We start from the raw sequence: 20,339 nt of genomic DNA, 5'->3' as shown, positions 1-20,339 counted from the left end.
TAGTCTGTCATATGGAACTTGGAAATGTATTTTGTCTGGCGACCTTGACGCGAGACGAATCACCGCCAAATTTGTCCTGAGGCTCCTGATTGATGAGCAAAAGCAGCATCACGTGAAGGTCTGCACGGAGCTCAAGGAAATGGCCAGAAATGATCCAAATTTCCTCTCAAGTGTCATTTCTGGTGATGAAAGCTGGACTTGCAGGTATGACCTGGAAACCAAACAACAATCATTGCAGTGGAAGAGCCCAGCCTCAGCCCAACCAAAGAAGGCACGTCAGGTCAATAGCAACTTGAAATCAATGCACATCACTTTCTTTGACATGGAAAGCACTGTGCATAAGGACTTTGTTCCCCATGGACAGACAGCCAATGCAAAGTTCTACTGTGACATTTTGAGACAGCTCCGGGAAAATGTGAGGCAAAAATGTCCAGACAATGGGTGCATAAACAAAAGGGTGCTTCAACATGGCAATGCACCTGTACACACAGCCCTTGTTGTTCAGCAGTTTTTGGCACCATAAAACATGCCAGTTGTTCCCCATCTTCCGTATTCGCCAGATTTGGCCGCCTATAATTTTTTACTCTTTCTGAAAATGAAAATCCAGCTGAAAGGACTATGATTTGACACCATTGAGGAAATCCAGGAAGAATTGTACAAGGTCCTGAACAAGATGATGCTCAAGGATTTCCAGAAAGTGTTCCAATCACGGGAGAAGTGCTGAGATCGATGTCTGCATGCCCAAGGAGACTACTCTGAAGAGAACGGTGGTGATTTGGACTTGATGTAAGTTTTTTCCCTTCTTGAGGCAAATTGCGGAAACTTTTGGGTAGCACCTCATAAACCTTTTTGTGACACCATTGAATACCAAAACATCAATTTTCCTGTCCAGAACAAACAAGGTTCCAGCAGGTAGACCAGATGCCACCACTGTAAATTTTTTATCTATTCCCTCCATCACTCAACTTTTTTTTTTTTAATTATGATTTTGTAATTTGACATGAGCCAAAATCATCAATGCCCTCGCCGCAATAAGTCTGTGGCTCAAACTGCACAAGCACTGAAGTGTGCGTGCCGCAGTGAGTGGTTTTACCTCTCCGACGTAAATCTTCAAACGGGTAAGTACCCATTTATGGGAAAAAAAAAAAAAAAAAAAAAAAAAAAAGTCACCAGCTGGGATTTTGGTAGCTCTGCAGCCAGTACTTGACACCTGGAGACAAAACCCTGACCACCGGGGGAAAATGCTAGTCATGGTGACAACACGATTCTTTGGGGCAATAAAGCTCATTCTGAGAAGACTGGAGGTGCTGGAAAACAAAGGTCTCCTCCTGAGATTGCCAGCCAGTCACACAAAGATATTAGCTGAGGTGGTTAGAAAGAGTCTTGAAGATAACAAGAAAGAAGTAGCAAAAGATATCATACAGATAGGTAACCATGGTGTTAAGAAGACTGTTCATAACCAGCAGGTCTATCTATCTATGTATCTATTGCCAGACGTCACATCCCGTAAGGGTACTAGTCATAAAACCAAAGGATGATGAACATGCTTGGATAAGTCATATTAGTCCAGACAGCATCACAGATGTTCTTAACTAGGTACTGGTTGATGGCTGAGCAGATGAACACGACTACAGCTGATGGACTTGTAATGAAATTTCCATCTGTGGAAACTATGAACAAGGCAAATGAGGTGTTGAAACATCATTTTGGCTCTGATGAAGTTCACACTGCGTATCTGAGCCATGGAAAATGATGTCAAAGATGACCATAACAGGCCTCTCTCTGTCCCTGGATGATTCGGATATAATTCCTTGCATTTTGAAAAAAGGACAAAATTAACCCGTACCATCTCAGCCATTATTGCAATTTTATACCCACCCAATCCCGGACCAAAAACGGAAAACATTTTTATTACATAAAACAATTCAAAAGGACATATAAATCAAGGAAAAGAGAAAAAAAGTACTCCTTATAGGAGAAATAAGAGCAGGATGGCAATCTGTCGTGTTTTTATGCCAGTTTCCCAAGCTGTGAGTGACGTTTTCCCACCCAACTGGGTGGGATGAGAGAACGGGGGATTCCCTGTTCTCAATATCCTTCTCCACTGGCTCATATTCCTCCCCAGAAGTCATCCAGGTCTTCCTCTTCTGAAGAATCACTAAATGAAGGGACAGAAGGATCCATGTGACAATTTCAACAGCCTCCTCGAGCCCGAGGAAGAAAAATGGCGTGATTTTCATGACTCTCTGAAGCTATGATGGACAGTGGCAAACTGATATTACCCAGCCATGCAGAACCAAACTCAGTGCTACAGCTGCTTGGACACAGTATTGCCAATACATTAAACTACTCTTTAGCAAAAAATTAGCTAGATTGAAGCAGTTTGAGACGCGCTACAGTGCTCGAATTTTGCTGTCAGTACCATCACGTCGCTGGGATTACCGTAATCGAGACGTTTCGTACTGTCGGCACCATGCCGACGGCGGGATTGTATGGGTTAAGTTCCTTGTGAACTCTGAACCTCCTCTTCACAAGAAGTCAGAAGGTTAAAAAATTGCTGTCCTAAAGATGTCTCCCACAGTGTGCTCCTTCATCACAGAACAGGGTATTTATCTATTAAGGTCTCATGATATCGGACCTGACAGATTCTAGGTTTCTAAGTGTCATCAATGCTAGGGTTTCAGAGACATGTACTAAAAAGAAAAATGATCACAAATGTGTCTTTTGTGCTGGAGCCCACAAATATACAGATGTACTACATTAATAGTATTCCAAATGCATAAACTGCTTTTCCATAAGTCACAGAGAAATTGTTTTAAATTCTCAGTTGGCTGCTCATTTTCCATCTTATAGAGTGTCAAGTATGATGTCCCGTAGGAAAAGATTAATAGAAGAGACCAACTTTGTCCATTTACAAAAACTAAAGATATCCCCCCATCAGCCAGTTAATAATCTGTCGTCAACATTCACTCCAATTGTAGTAGGACTGACTATACTAACCCATGAATTGCGCAATTACCTTTTTTTATCCCACCCCATGGTGCACAAAAAATGAAGGAAAAATTTTTGTTTTTGTTTAATATAAACCTGAAGATAAGCATCCACGACATCATCTGGTGAAAAAAAAAAAATCTCTCTCCGTCTTTGCAAAGGGCCAAGGGTAAGTTTATGCAGGAGTAGTGGGGAAAAAAAAAAAGTTATTATAAACCTGAAGATAAACATCCAGGGAATCATCTGGTGAAAAGGAAAAAAATCTCTCTCTCCCTGTCTTTGCATAGCGCCATGCATAAGTTTGTGTAGGGGTCGAGTAGTCTATCTATCTATCTATATTACCAGATGCCTCAATCCCGTTTGGGGTGGCCACAAACAAATCGCCTCCAAGTCGCCCTGTCCCCCGCCATTTCACTGCCCCGCTCCCAACTCACACACCCCTCTCTCATATACCTCTCCACCCCATCCCTCTATCTCATCCTTGGCCTCCCCCTCCCTCTTCCCTCCTCCACCTCACTCACATACACTCTCTTCGTCAGTCTTTCACCCTCCATCCTCTCCACATGGCCAAACCACCTCAGTGTATTCCTCCTAACGCTTCCTATCACATCCACATCCACACCACAACGCTCCTTTATATCCTCATTTGTCAGCCTGTCTCTCCATGTGACTCCACAGGCTCCTCTTAAATAACCCATTTCCACTGCTCTCACTCTTGACTAAAAACAGGTGTCCGCATATGCTGTCCAAGGGTACTAGGGCCAAAAAGACGGGTGTCCGCATATGCTGTCCAAGGGTACTAGGGCCAAAAAGACGGGTGTCCGCATATGCTGTCCAAGGGTACTAGGGCCAAAAAGACGGGTGTCCGCATATGTGGTCACGCCCCCCCACCCCCCAAACCCACCCCACCCCCCTACCACCACACCCACACACTACCCGCTACTCATCTCCACCCTCACCCCCCACCCCGATCCCCCGCCCTCTCCCTACCACCCCACTCCCAAACCCCCACCGCCCCCAATTCCCTCCACCGTCCTCCCAATACCTTCCACAGTCCCCTACCACCCCTAACCCCACCCTCCCATCACTCCTACCATCCCCACCCTCAACCCCATCCCCCATGCCCCCCACAATCCCCAATCCCCCCAACCACTTCCCCACCACCCACACTCCCCCCATCACCTCCCACCACCTACCACCATCCCTCCACCACCACCCATCCCCCACCCCATACCACCCTCCCCTACCCCCACCACCCCAACCCCCTACCCTCCTTTACCCCCCACCCCCATACCCCCCAAACAACCCCACCCCTCAAACCCACACTACCAGCTCCACCATTTCCCTCCCCCACCACCACCATCCTGACCCCCCACTTACCACCCTCACCAATCACCCCCTGCCCCTACCCAACTCCCCCACCCCCACATCCCACATCCCCCAAGCACCCAGTCACCATCCCTGCACCACCCCTCTCCCCCCCCCCACACAAATCACCAACCATATCGCACACGCAGATTATGCCCGTCCTGAGCATGTGTCAAAACATTACGATGCCCATCTTTTAGGGGTTAACGGTAATGCAGGGCCAGCACAGCCTGAGCTGTGGCTCACAATCGACGGGTTAATGAAATGCTAAATCAACACCAATTTGACATCTTGTGTTTGACTGAAACCTGGATGAACAAATCTGACACCTATGTTAATACTGTTCACAATACTTTGTCTAAAACACATTCCATAACAAGTATTCACAGGCCTGCTTCTGACCATCCATGGGGAGGTGCAGCATTTATCTGCTCCATGGCATTCATGAAAGCTTCTTACATAAATACAGACTACAGTAAAACATTGATATAATGGACTTCAATAGACCGGAATTCGCTTTTATTGGAATCAAGAAGCTACCAGACTAGATTTTTATACCGTATATCGGAAAAAGTCTGCAATAGGCTGGAATTTGCTTTTATCGGTATTGAGGAGCTACCCGACTAGATTCTTAAACTGTATATCGGAACAGTCTGATAAAGCCAAAAGTAGTCCAGACTGCCTGACCACTTCAGCTGTTCACCACAATAAGGTAAACAAAGACATGTTTATCAGTGTACAGAACAGTATTATTATACAGTAGAATCTCAATATATTAGACTAATTGGGGCCCATGCCAGTCCCCAAAAAAGCTAAATTCTGATAAAATCAACTTCTGGACTTCCCCCTGCTATCCCAGAACTTTTCTGAAATGTCTGACATTAGTTCAGTTCACACCAACAGTTTTTCACTGTGACGCAATCAACTGTTCTCACTACCATTGCGGTACTGTAATGTGTTATACATCATCATCCTCATCATCCATACCTCCTTTCCCACCCTAAGGCAGGGTGAGGAGTAGCAACATTCAGACAGCCTAAGTTTGTCCAGTCCAATGGGTCACGCTTCCATTCACTCATCATTCAAGCCCCCAGAATCCTGACTCTATCTGATATGCCAAAAAACATTCACCAGTTTCTGTAGCTTCACATAAATGTATCTGACAGGGTCAGCCCGGATGCAGTCACATTAAAAAAGTGTGCCAAATCCCTGATCATGCACTGCTTCTCACAACATTCATCAAGCAAGCTTGACCTCTTGTCAGTCCCCTAGCCTTACCAACCTCCATACCTCTCTTCCTCACACACTCATCCACCATATCCTTCCACCTTCTCCTTGGCCTACCTCACTTCCTTCCTCCTTCAAATCGCTCAGATATACCTTTTTCACCACTCAGTTGTTATCCATTCTCTCCACATGACCATACTATCTCAGCACACTCTCTTTGATTCTGGTGTTCACAAACATCCTCACTCTGCATTTTTTACGAATCACATTATTTCGTATCCTATCCACTCTCTGTACTCCACATACATTGCTCAGCAGTCCCATCTCCTATGCTCTCACTCTTGACTTTTCATTTTCATGCCACACCATAGTCTCACTAACACTCCTTCATGTAGGCCTTGTGCAGCTGCAACACTCAGGCCTCTGTTTCTTATCAAGGCCTTCATAGCACTAGCTACTTTCCTTCCTTGTGTCACTACCTTCCACTTATTTTGCACATTTTCCTCTTTTCTATCACTGTACCCAGGTATTTGACCTCTCTCACCAAGTCCAGTCTCTCTCCATTCACTGTAACATCACACTGGGAGTCACCTTCTCTCTCAATAACCATCATTTTACTCATTTCTACATTTGCTCTCAAGGCATGACACTCAAAGACATTAGCAAAACTCTGCACCACTCTACCAAGTTCTTATGCAGTACATCCATTCTCCCCCCCCCCCCCCCCCCAAGCTAGACTTTATTAGATCATATAGCCCTGCTAGGTGACAGGAGGGTGCTACCTCTACAGGCATGGCAGCTGCCGGGCATGGCTCGAACTCATGACCCTCCAGTCCAGAGTCCGATGCTCCACCATGAGCCACCCTGCCCCCTATTTGTAAGTAGTACTGCATCATCAGTACAGTATACAACAAATTTGAGATATTCCATCTATCACCATTCATTACCAACGCCATCCCTCTCTCCATTACTCGTGTTTTTACTTCTCTCATCACCCCATCCATGTATATACTGAACAACCATGGGGATATTACACAACCTTATCACACACCCACACTGATCGTGAACCACTCGCTTAGATGCCCATTTACCCTTACACATGCTTCACTACCATCATGAAAACTCCTGACAGCACCTAGCAGGTTACTATCTACACCATACATGTGCAAAACCTTCCACAATCCTACTCTGTCTACTCTGTCATATGCTTTTTCCAGATTTATGAATGCCATAAACACCTTATAGTCCTTCTCATAAGCCTTCTCCACTATCTGTCTTACTGCAAATATGTGATCTACACATCCTCTGTCACTGCTAAAGCCACACACTCCATAAACTTATGCCATGGTAGTTCCTGTACCCATTTTGCTCACCTTTAATTTTGAACAGGGGTACAATCACAGTTCTTTTTCCACTCTGCAGGCACAGTTTCATTCATGCATGCCTTTTGACATATCTCCGACAAGCACTTCATTCCGCTCTCTCCACTAGACTTGATCATCTCTGCATACACCTCATCAACACCAGCTGCTTTCCCATGTTTCAGCCACTTCACAGTATTCTTCACCTATGCGAGTGTCATGTTTCCTGGCACTGCATTCCTTCTCTGCACACCCCAAAAACCAATCATGTTTACAGCGGCTCTGCTCTATTCCGATTCATCAGGGTTTCAAAATATTCTTTCTATCTGGTCCTTACTTCAATCCCATAGCTTAATAATCAACCACTTACATCCTTAACATTTTCACATTTCTTTCAGCTCTCACTTCTCTATTTCTGTACCTCTTTCCAGAATAACTTCCCATTTTCAGAGTAATTTTCATTAATTTTCCCTCCTAGATCATCATTTACCTCCTTCTTTGCCTCTTCTCTAGTCTCTTTATGTGCTTCTTGCTCTCAATATATTCAGTTCTTATTTCAATTGAACGCCTGTTCTGTAACCACTCCAGCCACTTCTTCCTCTTGTCCTCCACTGCTCTCTTAACCTCTTCATCCCACCACGCTGTACCTTTCTTTTTTGTTGTTACTCTTGCCACACCGGTTTAGCATTCCTAACTAAGCAATCCCTATATGCATTCCACAGGCTGTCCACATCCATTTCATTCCAATTCACTGATTCTAACTCCTCTCCTGCGACCATGATAGCCTTTTCAACATCCACTTTTTAAGGCATTTTTGTTACTGTTCTGGTTGATGAGCTCCTTTATTTTCTTCTCTCTTATTTTCCAACATTTATTCAGAAATTCCTTTGTATTTTCAAAGCATTTTCCCTTGAACAACCTGATTGTAAACACATAATTTATTGATAGATGATGCAATGGTGATAGCCTTTTCAATGGCCCCTCTTTATGTTGTTTTAGCTACTGTTCTGGCTGCTGAGCTCCTTTATTTTCTTCTCTCTTATTTTCTAACATTTATTTAAAAATTCCTTTCTATTTTCAAAGCATTTTTCCTTGAACAGCCTGAATGTAAACACATGATTTAAAAATGTCACAGTTTTCATCAATGCATGAAATATTTACTCTACAAAGTTTTCACAATTAATAATATTTATTTAAAATTATTATTATGTACTCCATGATAAGTTTGATGACAGTTCAATGGTCAAACATGGAGTATTCTTTGTTGAGTCACCAAGCTGTCCACACTGTTTGGTACTTTGTCTGATGGGCGAGAATCCGTACTCCAAATCATCGAGTTCACTCCATCTATGACTAAAACATTAAGTCTAAAATCAGTTTATAAATCAACCTAAACACAAAATTGAAGTCTAAAATATCATCAAAATCAGTATAAAAAAAAAAAAAAAAAAATCTAAACCCATCGCAAAAACGGGTTGGCCTATGATACGCAGGGTAGGGTGGTATTTATATCCTCATCACTATTCCGGGGTATCGCATCTAGGGGTATCGTAAATCGGGGTTTGCCTGTATTCCCATCCTCCTTAGGAGTACCACCCTGATCACCTAGCACTACAGCCTACTTCCTATGCTTAATTCACCCATGTGGCCATTAGTAAATGTATCTGTAATGGCTGAGAATTGGATCCATGATGATGTAGCACATACCTGTATTACAAAAAATCAGCACAAGAACAACCTCCTGAAGTCTGGGTCACTTTTCCCGGAACACCCTGTGCTGCATAATGTACAGAAAACTCAAATTTTATATGTTTGCTTTACGTTTTTTTTTAAATAACGAAAGGCCATGAACGGGGTAAATCCATTTGAACTGTGAGATTTATTCAAAATAATGCGAGATGTGAAGTTCAAGCACCCACTGCTCCGCACTAGCTTTGTGAGCTGTCACAGGGTGGCACGCCACATGGGAGTCTCTCCCAGTCCTCCCAACTGTTTGTTCCGGTACATCATTTTGCTAGACTTTTATCATGGCTAGTAGGCATCTAGCTAATGAAAGTAAAGCTGGAACTGCACCCAAGAGACAAAGGAAGGCACTGAGTTTGTAAAAGAAGCTTCAAGTATTGGAGAGATACAATAAAGGCCATAATGCATCGGTGATAAGCCATGACACTGAACTGAGTGAGAGGACCTTTTGCACAATTCGTAATAATGCCGGCAAAATCTGTGCCAATATTAAGTCTGGAGCTCTGCTATCAACACAAAACTTATCATACACACTTAGCTTGCAAATGAGGAGCATGGAGAAGATGTTAGCCACCTGGACTGACAACCAAAACAAGAACACTTTGCCTGTCAGTACGGGTTTTAACCAGGAAAAGGCAAAGAGTTTCTATGCAGACATCGCAACCTCTGCCCACTGCATCCCAGTCAACTGTCAACTTCCCTGGGATCATCATCAGAGGCACAGGACTTGCAGTAAGGTGTGTGGAACCCTGTGCGTGTGTATAAGCATGTGTGTAGTCTACTGCGTGGTTGTAGAGAGCATGTTACCACTGCCTCCCAAGAAGACTAGTCGGTGACTTGGCAAGTTTGCATGCGTGTTTATGTGCATTGACGAATCTTATTTCATACAACAGTCTGGAATAAACTAGAAGCCTAAAGTACAAGTAAATGTACAACATGAAAGCCAAATACACACTCATAGTTGACGATGAAGAATGTATCCCTTTCATTTTCTTTTATTTCTTATGAGATAATTACTGTATGTTTAAATTATGCAAAACTTACGTTCCGCAGCCTCTTCAGGAAGGCATCTCTCGCTTAACTTTAGAGGTTCCTGTACAATATATCCCACAACCTCTAGAACATTACACCTCTGTATACACTAACTGTCACCTCTGTACACACTAACCTTCATCTACCATAATCTCTGTATACACTAACTTTCCCCCCTGTATACACTAACCTTCCCCTCCATATACATGAACTTTCCCCTCTGTATACAATAACCTTCCCCTCCATGTACACTAACCTTCTGACATGTGTGCATGATAGGCGGGGTGGTAGGAGGGGCCACTGTGACATTATGGCAACCATATTCATCCGACCAGTCTCCGCAGTCATCCAGTCGGTCACAGCGCCACCAGAACGGAACACAGTGGCCATTATCACAACGGAACATCAACTCGGAACAGTTCTGCTGGGGGCCCGGTGGGAGGAGGGTAGTGGGTGGAGTTGGTAGGGGGGTGGTTGTTCTGGTGCAATTTAGTTCATCAGACTGATCTGTGCAATCTGCCTCACCATCACACTCCCATGACCTGCAATTGGTAGGAATTTATATGAGTGACTACAACAGACCCCCGGGTGAGATAAAGATCATTATGATGGTTGTGTTGATGATGATGATGATTAATGACTGATGATGATGATGATTAACCCCTTAGCTGTGTCTAGCATCCCAGAAATGCTGATTGGTAGAGTGCATCGTACAATCCAGACGACCGGCGTAAAATTTCCACAAATTTTTTTGCATTTTTTTAATATAGCGCAGTAGACTGTAGCACCAGTCGAGCAGGGCAGTACTCCCGAGGTGGATGGAAAGCTGATGACAGGGAGAGCTGGAGCTCCCGTTTCATCAGTCCTCAGGACTAGTTCCTGACCATCCCCCTTTGCTGAACTTTCTCAGTGTCTCAGTAACACAGACAATAGGCCAGCATACTCTTCAATACAAGTTTCTCTAACTATCTACACCAAACTACATGCACAGTACACACTACACTTCCTTTTCCAAAATTCAAAAATATGGCGTCTGAACACCCAGCCTTGGAGTCCCCCCCCTGGGAGGGGGGGAGAGACCATAAATGCCCCCACCTTCCACCCCTCTCCCAGTGATGACTTGAGCTGCCTGGAACCACTGTCTGACTCACTTCTTCATTTCTGCAACATTCGTGGCCTTTCCTCAAACTTTCGCTCCGTTGAGCACCAACTCTCCTCCTCTAAACCTCACCATCTCTTTCTAACTGAGACTCAGCTGTCTGAGGCAACTGACAACAAACCCTTTTCTGTACCCTCCTACTTTCTCTATACTCATATCAAAGCCAAAGGTGGCTGTTGTGTATATATATGCAACGACTTATCTTGCTCTCGTGTTCCTGGACTTGATTCTTATGAATTCTCTACACTCTGGCTTTGGCTATCCTGTCATTCTATGACTAAATATATCAGCACTGTTTACTTATCCCCTAATTCTATTATCAAAAATTCTTCAACTATTTTACTTCTACGATGAAACTCATTCCATCCATTTCTCCTTTCTCTTAAACCTCCATTTTAGGAGATTTCAGTGTTCACCACCACCTTTGGCTCTCCTCTCCTTTCACGGATCCACCTGGTGAACAAGCCAACATCTTTTCTATCCTTAATGACCTAGAGCAGCTTGTACAGCACCCTACCCATATCCCTGACCGCCTTGGAGAGAGCTCCAACATACTTGACCTCTTCCTTACAACTAATCCTTCTGCTTACACTGTTAATCTTTTCTCTCTGCTGGGCTCCTCCGATCACAACCTTATCACCTTAACCTGTCTTATCGCTCCAGTACGGCCTGTGGACCCTCCAAAGAAATGTCATCTGTGGCACTTTGGAGCTGCGGACTGGGAATCCCTCAGGCAGTACTTCTTTGATTTTCCATGGAATGATTATTGCTTCCATGGCCGGGAGCCATCTGAGTGTGCCTCATGCATTACGGAGGTTATTCTCTCGGGCATGGAAGCATACATTCCTTTCTCATATCCTTTGACTAATGCAAGAAAGCCTTGGTTTAACCACGCTTGTTCTAATGCTGTCCGCAACAAGGAGAGGGCCTATACAAGGTACCAAAGCCAATCCACCCATGAATCACATCTTGTTTATGTTTCAGCCCGGAATCATGCTAAGTCCGTTCTTCGCTGTGCTAAAAACAATTTCATCCGTACTACATGCTCTCAACTCTCCAACACGAATTCTTCCCGCTCCTTCCGGCACCTTGCCAAAAACCTTTCTAACAACTTTACCTCATCATCCTTCCCTCCTCTGATGGCTCTGTAGCTATTTCTTCTACTGATAAAGCAGATCTCTTTGCTCAGACTTTCTCCTCCAATTCCACCTTAGACGATTCTGGTTCTGTTCCTCCATCACTTCCCCCCTCTGACTTCCTCATGCCTGACATTAAAATTTCTTCAGCTGATGTATTTTCTGCCATCACAGGCCTCAATACTAACATGGCATATGAGCCTGATGGAGTCCCTCTGTTGTTCTCAAGAACTGTGCTTCTGTGCTTACACCCTGCCTTGGCAAACTCTTTCGTCTTTGTCTATCAACTTGTACCTTTCCTTCTTGCTGGAAGTTTGCTCTCATTCTGCCAGTCCAAAAGAAGGGTGACCATTCCCAACCCTCTAACTATCATCCAATTGCTTTGACATCCTGTATCTCAAAAGTTTTCGAGTCAATTCTTAACAGAAAAATTTTAAAGCATATTTCCTATCACAACCTCCTTTCTGATCGTCAGCATGGGTTCCGTCAGGGATGCTCCACTGACGATCTTCTCACCTACCTTTCAGACTCCTGGTCATCCTCCTTTCGGGACTTTGGTGAAATCTTTGCCATTGCACTTGGCATCTCAAAGGCTTTCGATCAAGTCTGGCACAAGTCTTTAATTTCCAAACTGCCCTCTTACGGTTTCTATCCTTCTATCTGTGCCTTCATCTCTAGCTTCCTTTCTAGTCGTTCTATAGCCGCTGTTGTAGACGGCTAGTGTTCTTCTCCTAGATCTATCAACAGTGGTGTTCCTCAGGGCTCTGTCCTATCACCAACTCTCTTGCTTTTATTCATCAATGACCTTCTAAGCTGTACATCTAACCCAATCCACTCGTACACTGATGACTCCACCCTTCACCTTTCCATTCGGTTCCCGCAACGTCCATCTCAGCAGTTACTTCAACAAACAAGGGATGAGACTATGGCACACCTAATGTCTGACTTGGCTCGTATCTCTGACTGGGGTAAAAATAATCTTGTTGTTTTTAATGCGTCTAAGACTCAGTTCTTACACATATCAACCCAACAAAATCTTCTGCAGGTGTACCCACTAATGTTTGATAAACTCAGCTTGATCCTGCATCATCCTTGAGCATGCTTGGGGTTTCACTCACTTGGGATTTATCTTGGAAAGATCATATCACATCTCTTGTAAAATCTGCTTCCAAGAGATTAGGTGTGCTAAGCCGACTCCGTTCCTTTTTTACCCCTGCACAATTGTTGACTATATACACAGGTTTAATTCGCCCCTGTGTGGAGTACAACCCACATGTGTGGGGAGGTTCTCCACATACAGCTTTTCTCAACAGGGTGGAGTCAAAGGCTTTTCGTCTCATTAACTCTCCTCCTCTTACTGGCTCCCTTCAACCTCTGTCTCTTCGCCGCACTGTTGCATCTTTATCTCTTTTCTATCGCTACTTCAATGGTCGCTGCTCCTCTGAACTGTCTGCATGCATTCCTCCAGCTCTTCAACGGGCACATAGCACCTGTCAAGCAGCAAACTCTCATCCCTTTTCTGTCCAACTCTCTAATGCATGAGTTAACTGTTACTCCTAGTCCTTCATTTATGCAACAGGTCAACTCTAGAACTGTCTCCCTCTGTCTGTATTTCCTGCTTCCTATGATCTCCAGTCTTTCAAACGCAGTGTGTCCAGGCATCTCGAAGTGATCGGATCTTGAATTTGGCTCTCTCTTGTATTTTGTGCTTCTCTTGGAAGGAACAGTTTTTGCGGGCTCGTGGCCTTTGGTTCCTTCTTCCTAGCAAAAAAAAAAAAGGCACTCTGGGTTGGAGGGAGGGGTACTATGTGGGTACATCATTGCCTGCCACAGTCTCAATACACATCTGGCTCTCGTGAGTTCAAGACCTACCTCCCAAGCCCCTGAAAACCCCCCAGCCCCCACTGGCCGACTCTGCAGGATTTGCAGCCAGACAACAAAAAGGCGTTTGATTCCTCTGAAACAAGTGACTATAAGGGAGAACAGCATCAGGAGAAGGAAAGGCCAAAAAATATAAGGCGAGGTGTGGTGCATCCAGCACTGCTACACACGTAACCTCGACCTCACAACCATGACCACAAAGAGGCCACTCCAAGCATCTGACCCCGTCAAAGTGGCAAACTTTGCTTTTGATGATTACATTGAGACCGAGAGTGATTATGACCCAGATGACCTGTGGACAAGTGCTGAGAGTGAGGCCAGTGATGATGATGTAGAAACACATACAACAGAGAGTGCCTGGGACGATAGTGGCATTCAGGTACAAGGAAAGAGGCGACGCTGTCACAGTGACCACCAATGTTGCCACTTCCAGCACCACACAAAGCACTGCACCAGGTAAGAGAAAAATTGACTTCATCTGTGGTTATATCAGCTACTTCCATAAAGTTTGTAATGACCGCCCATGTGTAAACAGATGCTACTGGTAGCCTACTTGTTCACTCATGTAAACACTAGGCAAAAATATATCAAACCAAGTGGCTGAAAGTATTATTTCATATTTTATTCTGAATTGTATTTCTATGAAAAAGTGATTATTTCCACAAAAATATGTGAAGACATGTGGTACATTTTCTCTCTGCTGAGTTGGCAAAGTGTCAGCAGCTAAAAAAATGCATAGCAAAGCAACAATATGAATAATAAATGGCACTGTATCATTGTTATCAGTGCTAATAAAAGTGTTCCATGAAGTTTTATAAAGTTTGTCATGACACTCACATGTACACAGATGCTACTCGCCGTTCACGTAAACCTATCTATTGCAGGACACCTTAATCCTGTAAGGGGTGGCCACAAACAAATAGCATCCATGTCACCCTGTCCCTCGCCATTTCGTTGCCCTGCTCCCAGCTCACACCCCCCTCTCTCATATACCTCTCCATTCCATCCCTCCACCTCATCCTTGGCCTCCCCCTCTCTCTTCCCCCCTTCACCTCACTCACATGCACTCTCTTCATCAGTCTCTCACTCTCCATCCTCTCCACACGGCCAAACCACCTCATGTTTCTTCTAACACTTACCATCACGTCCACATCCACACCACAACACCCCTTCACTTCCTCATTTGTCAGTCTGTCTCTCCATGTGACTCCACAAGCTCCTCTCAAATAACTCATTTCTAATGCTCTCAATCTTGACTTCTGTCCCTCCAACAAGGTCCAAGCTTCACTTCCATACGTTATAGCCTAGTTGGTATTACCATACTGTCATGTGGTAACTTTTTCATGTCCATGCTCACTTCCCTGTTTCTTATCACTGCTTTCAAGGAACCAGCAGCCTGTCTTCCTTGTTGTACCCTTCCAAGCACTTTACCCTTTAAACTTCCATCTTTACTCATCACACTACCCAAGTACTTAAAGCACTCACATTTTCCATTTTCTCCTCATCCAACCTCACTGTACATTCACTGACTTCACTTCTCTCAAAGACCAAAACTTTACTCTTCCCAACATTCACCTTTAGATTCCGTATCTTATACACTCTCCTAAACTCATCCACCAAGCCTTGCAGCTCCCCTTCGTCTTCGCTTAACAACACAGTATCACCTGCAAACAACAGTACAGGGAGTTTCCAAACACTGCCCTCTCTCACTTTGGCCACTCCAACATCCACTTCTCTGCCTTGTATCTCTTTTATAACCCCATCCATATACAGACTGAACAACCACAGAGATATGACACATCCTTGCTTCAAACTAACCTTCAAATAGAAAAATTTACTCAGTTCACTATCCACACACACCGCAGCCTTAGCACCCTCATACATACTCTTCACGGCCCATCTACACCATATATTCTTAATACTTTCAACAATCCTTGTCTATCCACCCTGTCATATGCTTTCTCCAAATCCACGAAGGCCACATAGCCTACACGTAAATGGGTAAAAATACGTGGGTCAAATAAAACCAAAGTGGGCAAAAGTGTTGTTTTATATAACACCCTGAATTTTTTTTAATGAATCAGTTATTTTTTTTCTACGAAAATAAGTGATGTCATGTGGTACATTGGTGAGTTAGCGAAGTGTTTGCAACTGTGATGATGCGTAGCAAGGCAATGAGATGAATAACAAATGGCATTATAACAATAAGAGTTACAAAAATAACTGCTAATAGAAGTCTTTCACGAAGTTTTATAGTTTGTAATGACTGTTCACAGCACACAGATGCTACTGGCACCTGTTCACTCATGTAAATGGTAGGTAAAAATAAGTGGGTAAAATCAAACCAAAGTGGCTAAATGTGTTATTTTAAATTCTATTCTGAAATATTTTTATATAAGTGAGTTAGTTATTATTTCTACAATGCTAAGTGAAGTCATGTGGTACATTGCTGGGTTAGCAAAGTGTTAGTGGTTGTGAAAATGTGGAGAAAGGCAAAGAAATGAATAATAAATGGCATTTTGTCAATAATTTTGATAAAAACATGCACTAATAAAAGTCTTTCATGAAGTAATGTATGGAAGTATAGTGATTATTTCTACCACTGCTGAGTTAGCGAAGTGTTTTGGTGGTTGCAAAGGTGTGCAGCATGGCAATGATGTGAATAATTAATGGTACTATAACAATAACTTTAAAAATAAGTGATAATGTGATAATAAAAGTCTTTGATGTAGTTTTACAAAGTTTGTAATGGTTTTCCTCACATTGATACTGTTTGGCTAAACTCTAGGGAATATCGCAATAAAATTATATGAGACTGGCTAGAACTTTATATGTATATATATATATATATATATATATATGCACATATATAATGTGTTTTATTGTATTTACTGTGATGAGACCATGCAATAACCCTATTTTGTATTAAAAAAATTTTGTGGTTTGGTTGTTACAGGAGGCGATTTCCTCCGCACTCGGCCACAGTATTTCCCATGTCAGACAGGCAAAAAACACCTTGTCTCCTCTTAAAGCGTTCTCCAGGCTGAGAGTACCTACAGACATGCAGTTTGTTGCAAATGATGGTAGAAAGACTGAGGTCTGTCTGACAAAAATTTTAGCTTTTACGATTAAGGATAAGTGGGTTAAAACACGAGATGAAAACACACCATATTTTTCCTATTTTTATGCACTGAACACATGGGCTGATGTCATGGCTGCCGCAGCCAAGGGGTTAATGACTGACGATGATAATGACGAATGATGATGATGACAAAAAAATAAGCGTACATTGGTAGTCACATGCATCAATTCTCTATCTATCTACTGTCTGATGCCATAATCCCATAAGGGTGGCTATTTGACTTTGAGTTATTTGTTTTAAGGGGAGGGGCACTAACCCTCCACCAACTCACTTGCTGACACGTAGGGAGCACGTATGGTTTGGTTATATGGTTACCACCCAGCATTGTAAATGGTTTCCTGGCTTACAGGAAACCATTTGGCTTGTCACTCAATGTAAAGCCACCCGTAAAGGAAAGAAAAGCAATAAGAAGAGACAGGAAAGATGCAAAAAATAGGAAGAGAGGAGGAGAGACACAGAAAAAGAATGATAAAGGCTAAGGAAGAAGTAGGCAGCACTACATCTTAATGCCTTCAACCTAATAATGCATTTTTCACTTTAATCACATAATCAACAGATAATTTCACTTAGTTCAGGAGAGATTTTTGAACTGTTGATGTTAAACACAGCTTTTATCAAATCCTTTATTTAAAAAAAAAAAAAAAAAAAAAAAAAAAAAAAAAAGCTTGGAGATATGGACTGAGTATGGTGCAATGAAATCACAGAAGTGTGTTCAAACGTGTTTTAATCTATGCACAGCACATAACCATTACCCAACTTGCACTTCGCATCATCACACTAGCAGGTGTCTGCGTTAATAATAAAGCAGCATGACTGGGAAAACAAATATGTTCTTTTGGGAGAGGCATTATGAATACCATATACCATGGACGACTAGGCCACATCCGCATGAGATGAGGTATAATTGTTTGAATTTCGTAGTTACAGCTCCAATCTGTAGTATAAGGTGACTCCTAAAACTACAAAACCACTTGTAATAAACACGAGAGTAATGATCACCAAACCACCAATATGGTGATAAAATGTATTAACCTGCCACGTGCTGGCTATTTTTAGCCCTATGGGTCACTCCAGTGCCGGCCATTTTTCGACCTTTTTTTTTTTTGGCAAAAATGATAGATTTTGATGTGGAAACAACGAATTTCGCCATTAAAATGCTCCCCGAAGCTCGAAAATGAGTTTTATTGAGTCCTGCATACTCATGTACAGGTATAGCCACTCTCACGCTCACCACGTACGTGAGAGAAAGCCTTTTCTATGTAAGGTATACAGGTACTCACGTATTTATGCTGGGAAGGTATAGCAATGTTCAGTACACTTTTCTGATCACTTATTACTTCAGCATCTATCACAATTTGCATGTCTTTCTCACTGTGAATGCATTATCTTACACTTACTTGAAGATAGGTAAAACCTGACTTCATTACGTACAGTCCTGGCACTTACAAGAAGGTATTTACAACTTGACTTCACTATATAGTCCTTACACTTACAAGAAAATATTTACAACTTACACTTACATGAAAATATTTACAAAATGCCTTCACTGTGTACAGCACTGGGTGAGGCACACAGGCAAAGTGAAGCAGAGCGAGCGTGAGGGGGGTAGCGAGTGAGTGTATGACCTTGACAGCCTGGGGGATGGTAGAGGAACAGTTACCTTACATGCCTGCCAAGTTTTACCTGCGAATCTTGAAAAATGCAGTCACAATGAAGTTTTTTATTTTAGACTGTTCTAAAACGGCACTGGCACTGGCCGCGGCATTATGTCAGACCGTTTTAAAACGGCACTGGCACGCGGCGGGTTAAATCCTATGAAAGCTTACTGCAGTTATTACTACATAATAATCTTAAATATGTTACCAGAGAGGCATATACTGATAATAAATTACAAATACCATACGCTGGTAATGGCTGATAGTGGCAGTGATGCCTTAAGGTTGATGATCCTACTGTCAGCATACAGTATGTGACATGGTAACTCAATAACTTTAATTCAGATGCCATAACACTTCATGTGCTGTGTGATTTTGTGATCAAGCATGGGATTAAGTGAATGCAGAGAGTGAAAAAAAAAAAAAAATGCTGTACCTGTAATGCAACACAAGTACAAAGGATATGTTGTGAGATATTGATGACAAAGACGAAGCCAATGCACCAGATTCATTCCCTTACGATGACTTGCAAAACAGCCAAACACCGGATGTGCATGACCAGCTCTTGGTTGTTAATGCATATGATGCATTTTAATTATTTATTCATTTTTTAACAATGCTTATCATGGTATGGAAGAAGAAAGTGATGCAGTATACTGGTGAGAAAGATGGAAGAGTATGAGTAGTGTTTGTGAAAGTAAGAGATAAGTGAGAAAAAAGTAACCTAATGGTGGTTCTCTTTTGATCAACCTGTCAAGGGGCTCTTAGGAGGGCGCAAGGTGTACTTTATGATGATGATACAGTGCTTTTACTGCTTTAACACCATGCTCTACTGCTATATGGATTTTAATGAAAAATAAAAACTGTAAACATTACTAAAATTGTTTACGAGACTGATGATCCACATCATGAAGAAAATTTCCATGGAATTCTGAGGTCATTGTTATTGTACATGGCCTATAAGATTATCCCCAGTCTTGTTTTTATAATGATTCAAGTGTTCCTTTATCCACCAAAACATTTGGTAATACTGAAATCCTTACTTGAAGATGCACTGCTTTTTGTCGTTACACTGAAACTGCCAGGCCTCACAGGGGTAAGAAGTACAATTAGCCTCGTCTGAGCCGTCCCTGCAGTCCATTTCTCCATCACAACGCCACGCCCCTGGCAGGCACCGGCTGTTCTTGACGCAGGAGAATTCAGTACCTATGAAAAGCACAGCAACAGCTGAATCATGATGCAAAAGAAATACTACTATAAAAACCAATCTTGTACTGTTGGTGTTAATGTAATATTTGCTAAAAAGGAGCAGGGAAGGTATATACACTAACATTTTCACATCTGCCTTAACCCTTGCTGGGATGATTCTTTGTGAGGCAGTTTACCTCCCTTAAGTCACTATTTTATAACCTATGTAAACTGTACCTCATATGAGGCTTGCAGACCTTCATTGTGCCTCATATGAGGTCTGCAGCTCAGAAATAGTTAAATTAAAACAACACTAAGTAGTGAAAGTGATGGAAATGAAGTGTTTAAACCCTAATGATCAGAGAGTTTTTCATAATTCAGAACCAACAACATGTAAAGCAGTGTTCCATGCTTGCACTAGTCAGCCTTTTTTTATCTGACATACTTTTCCAGTTG

The 20,339-nt window shown here is 42.6% G+C and overlaps 1 protein-coding gene across 1 annotated transcript in view; it reads right to left on the bottom strand.

Moving 5' to 3' along the window:
• Positions 1 to 20,339, bottom strand: part of LOC145411196 (sortilin-related receptor-like) — a 218,758-nt gene that overhangs the window by 93,293 nt on the left and 105,126 nt on the right. The window contains exons 22-23 of the mRNA XM_080281257.1: positions 19,739 to 19,901; positions 9,979 to 10,264 (exon numbers count right to left, since the gene is read on the bottom strand). Coding sequence (XP_080137383.1) covers positions 9,979 to 10,264; positions 19,739 to 19,901 — 449 coding nt within the window. The remainder of the gene's footprint in view (positions 1 to 9,978; positions 10,265 to 19,738; positions 19,902 to 20,339) is intronic.

Source organism: Coenobita brevimanus, chromosome 88 (assembly GCF_032717465.1).
Source record: "Coenobita brevimanus isolate Jiangsu-jjx chromosome 88, ASM3271746v2, whole genome shotgun sequence".
Taxonomy (NCBI): domain Eukaryota; kingdom Metazoa; phylum Arthropoda; class Malacostraca; order Decapoda; family Coenobitidae; genus Coenobita; species Coenobita brevimanus.
Note: the sequence above shows the minus strand (reverse complement) of the source record. Positions and strands in the feature narration are given on the sequence as shown.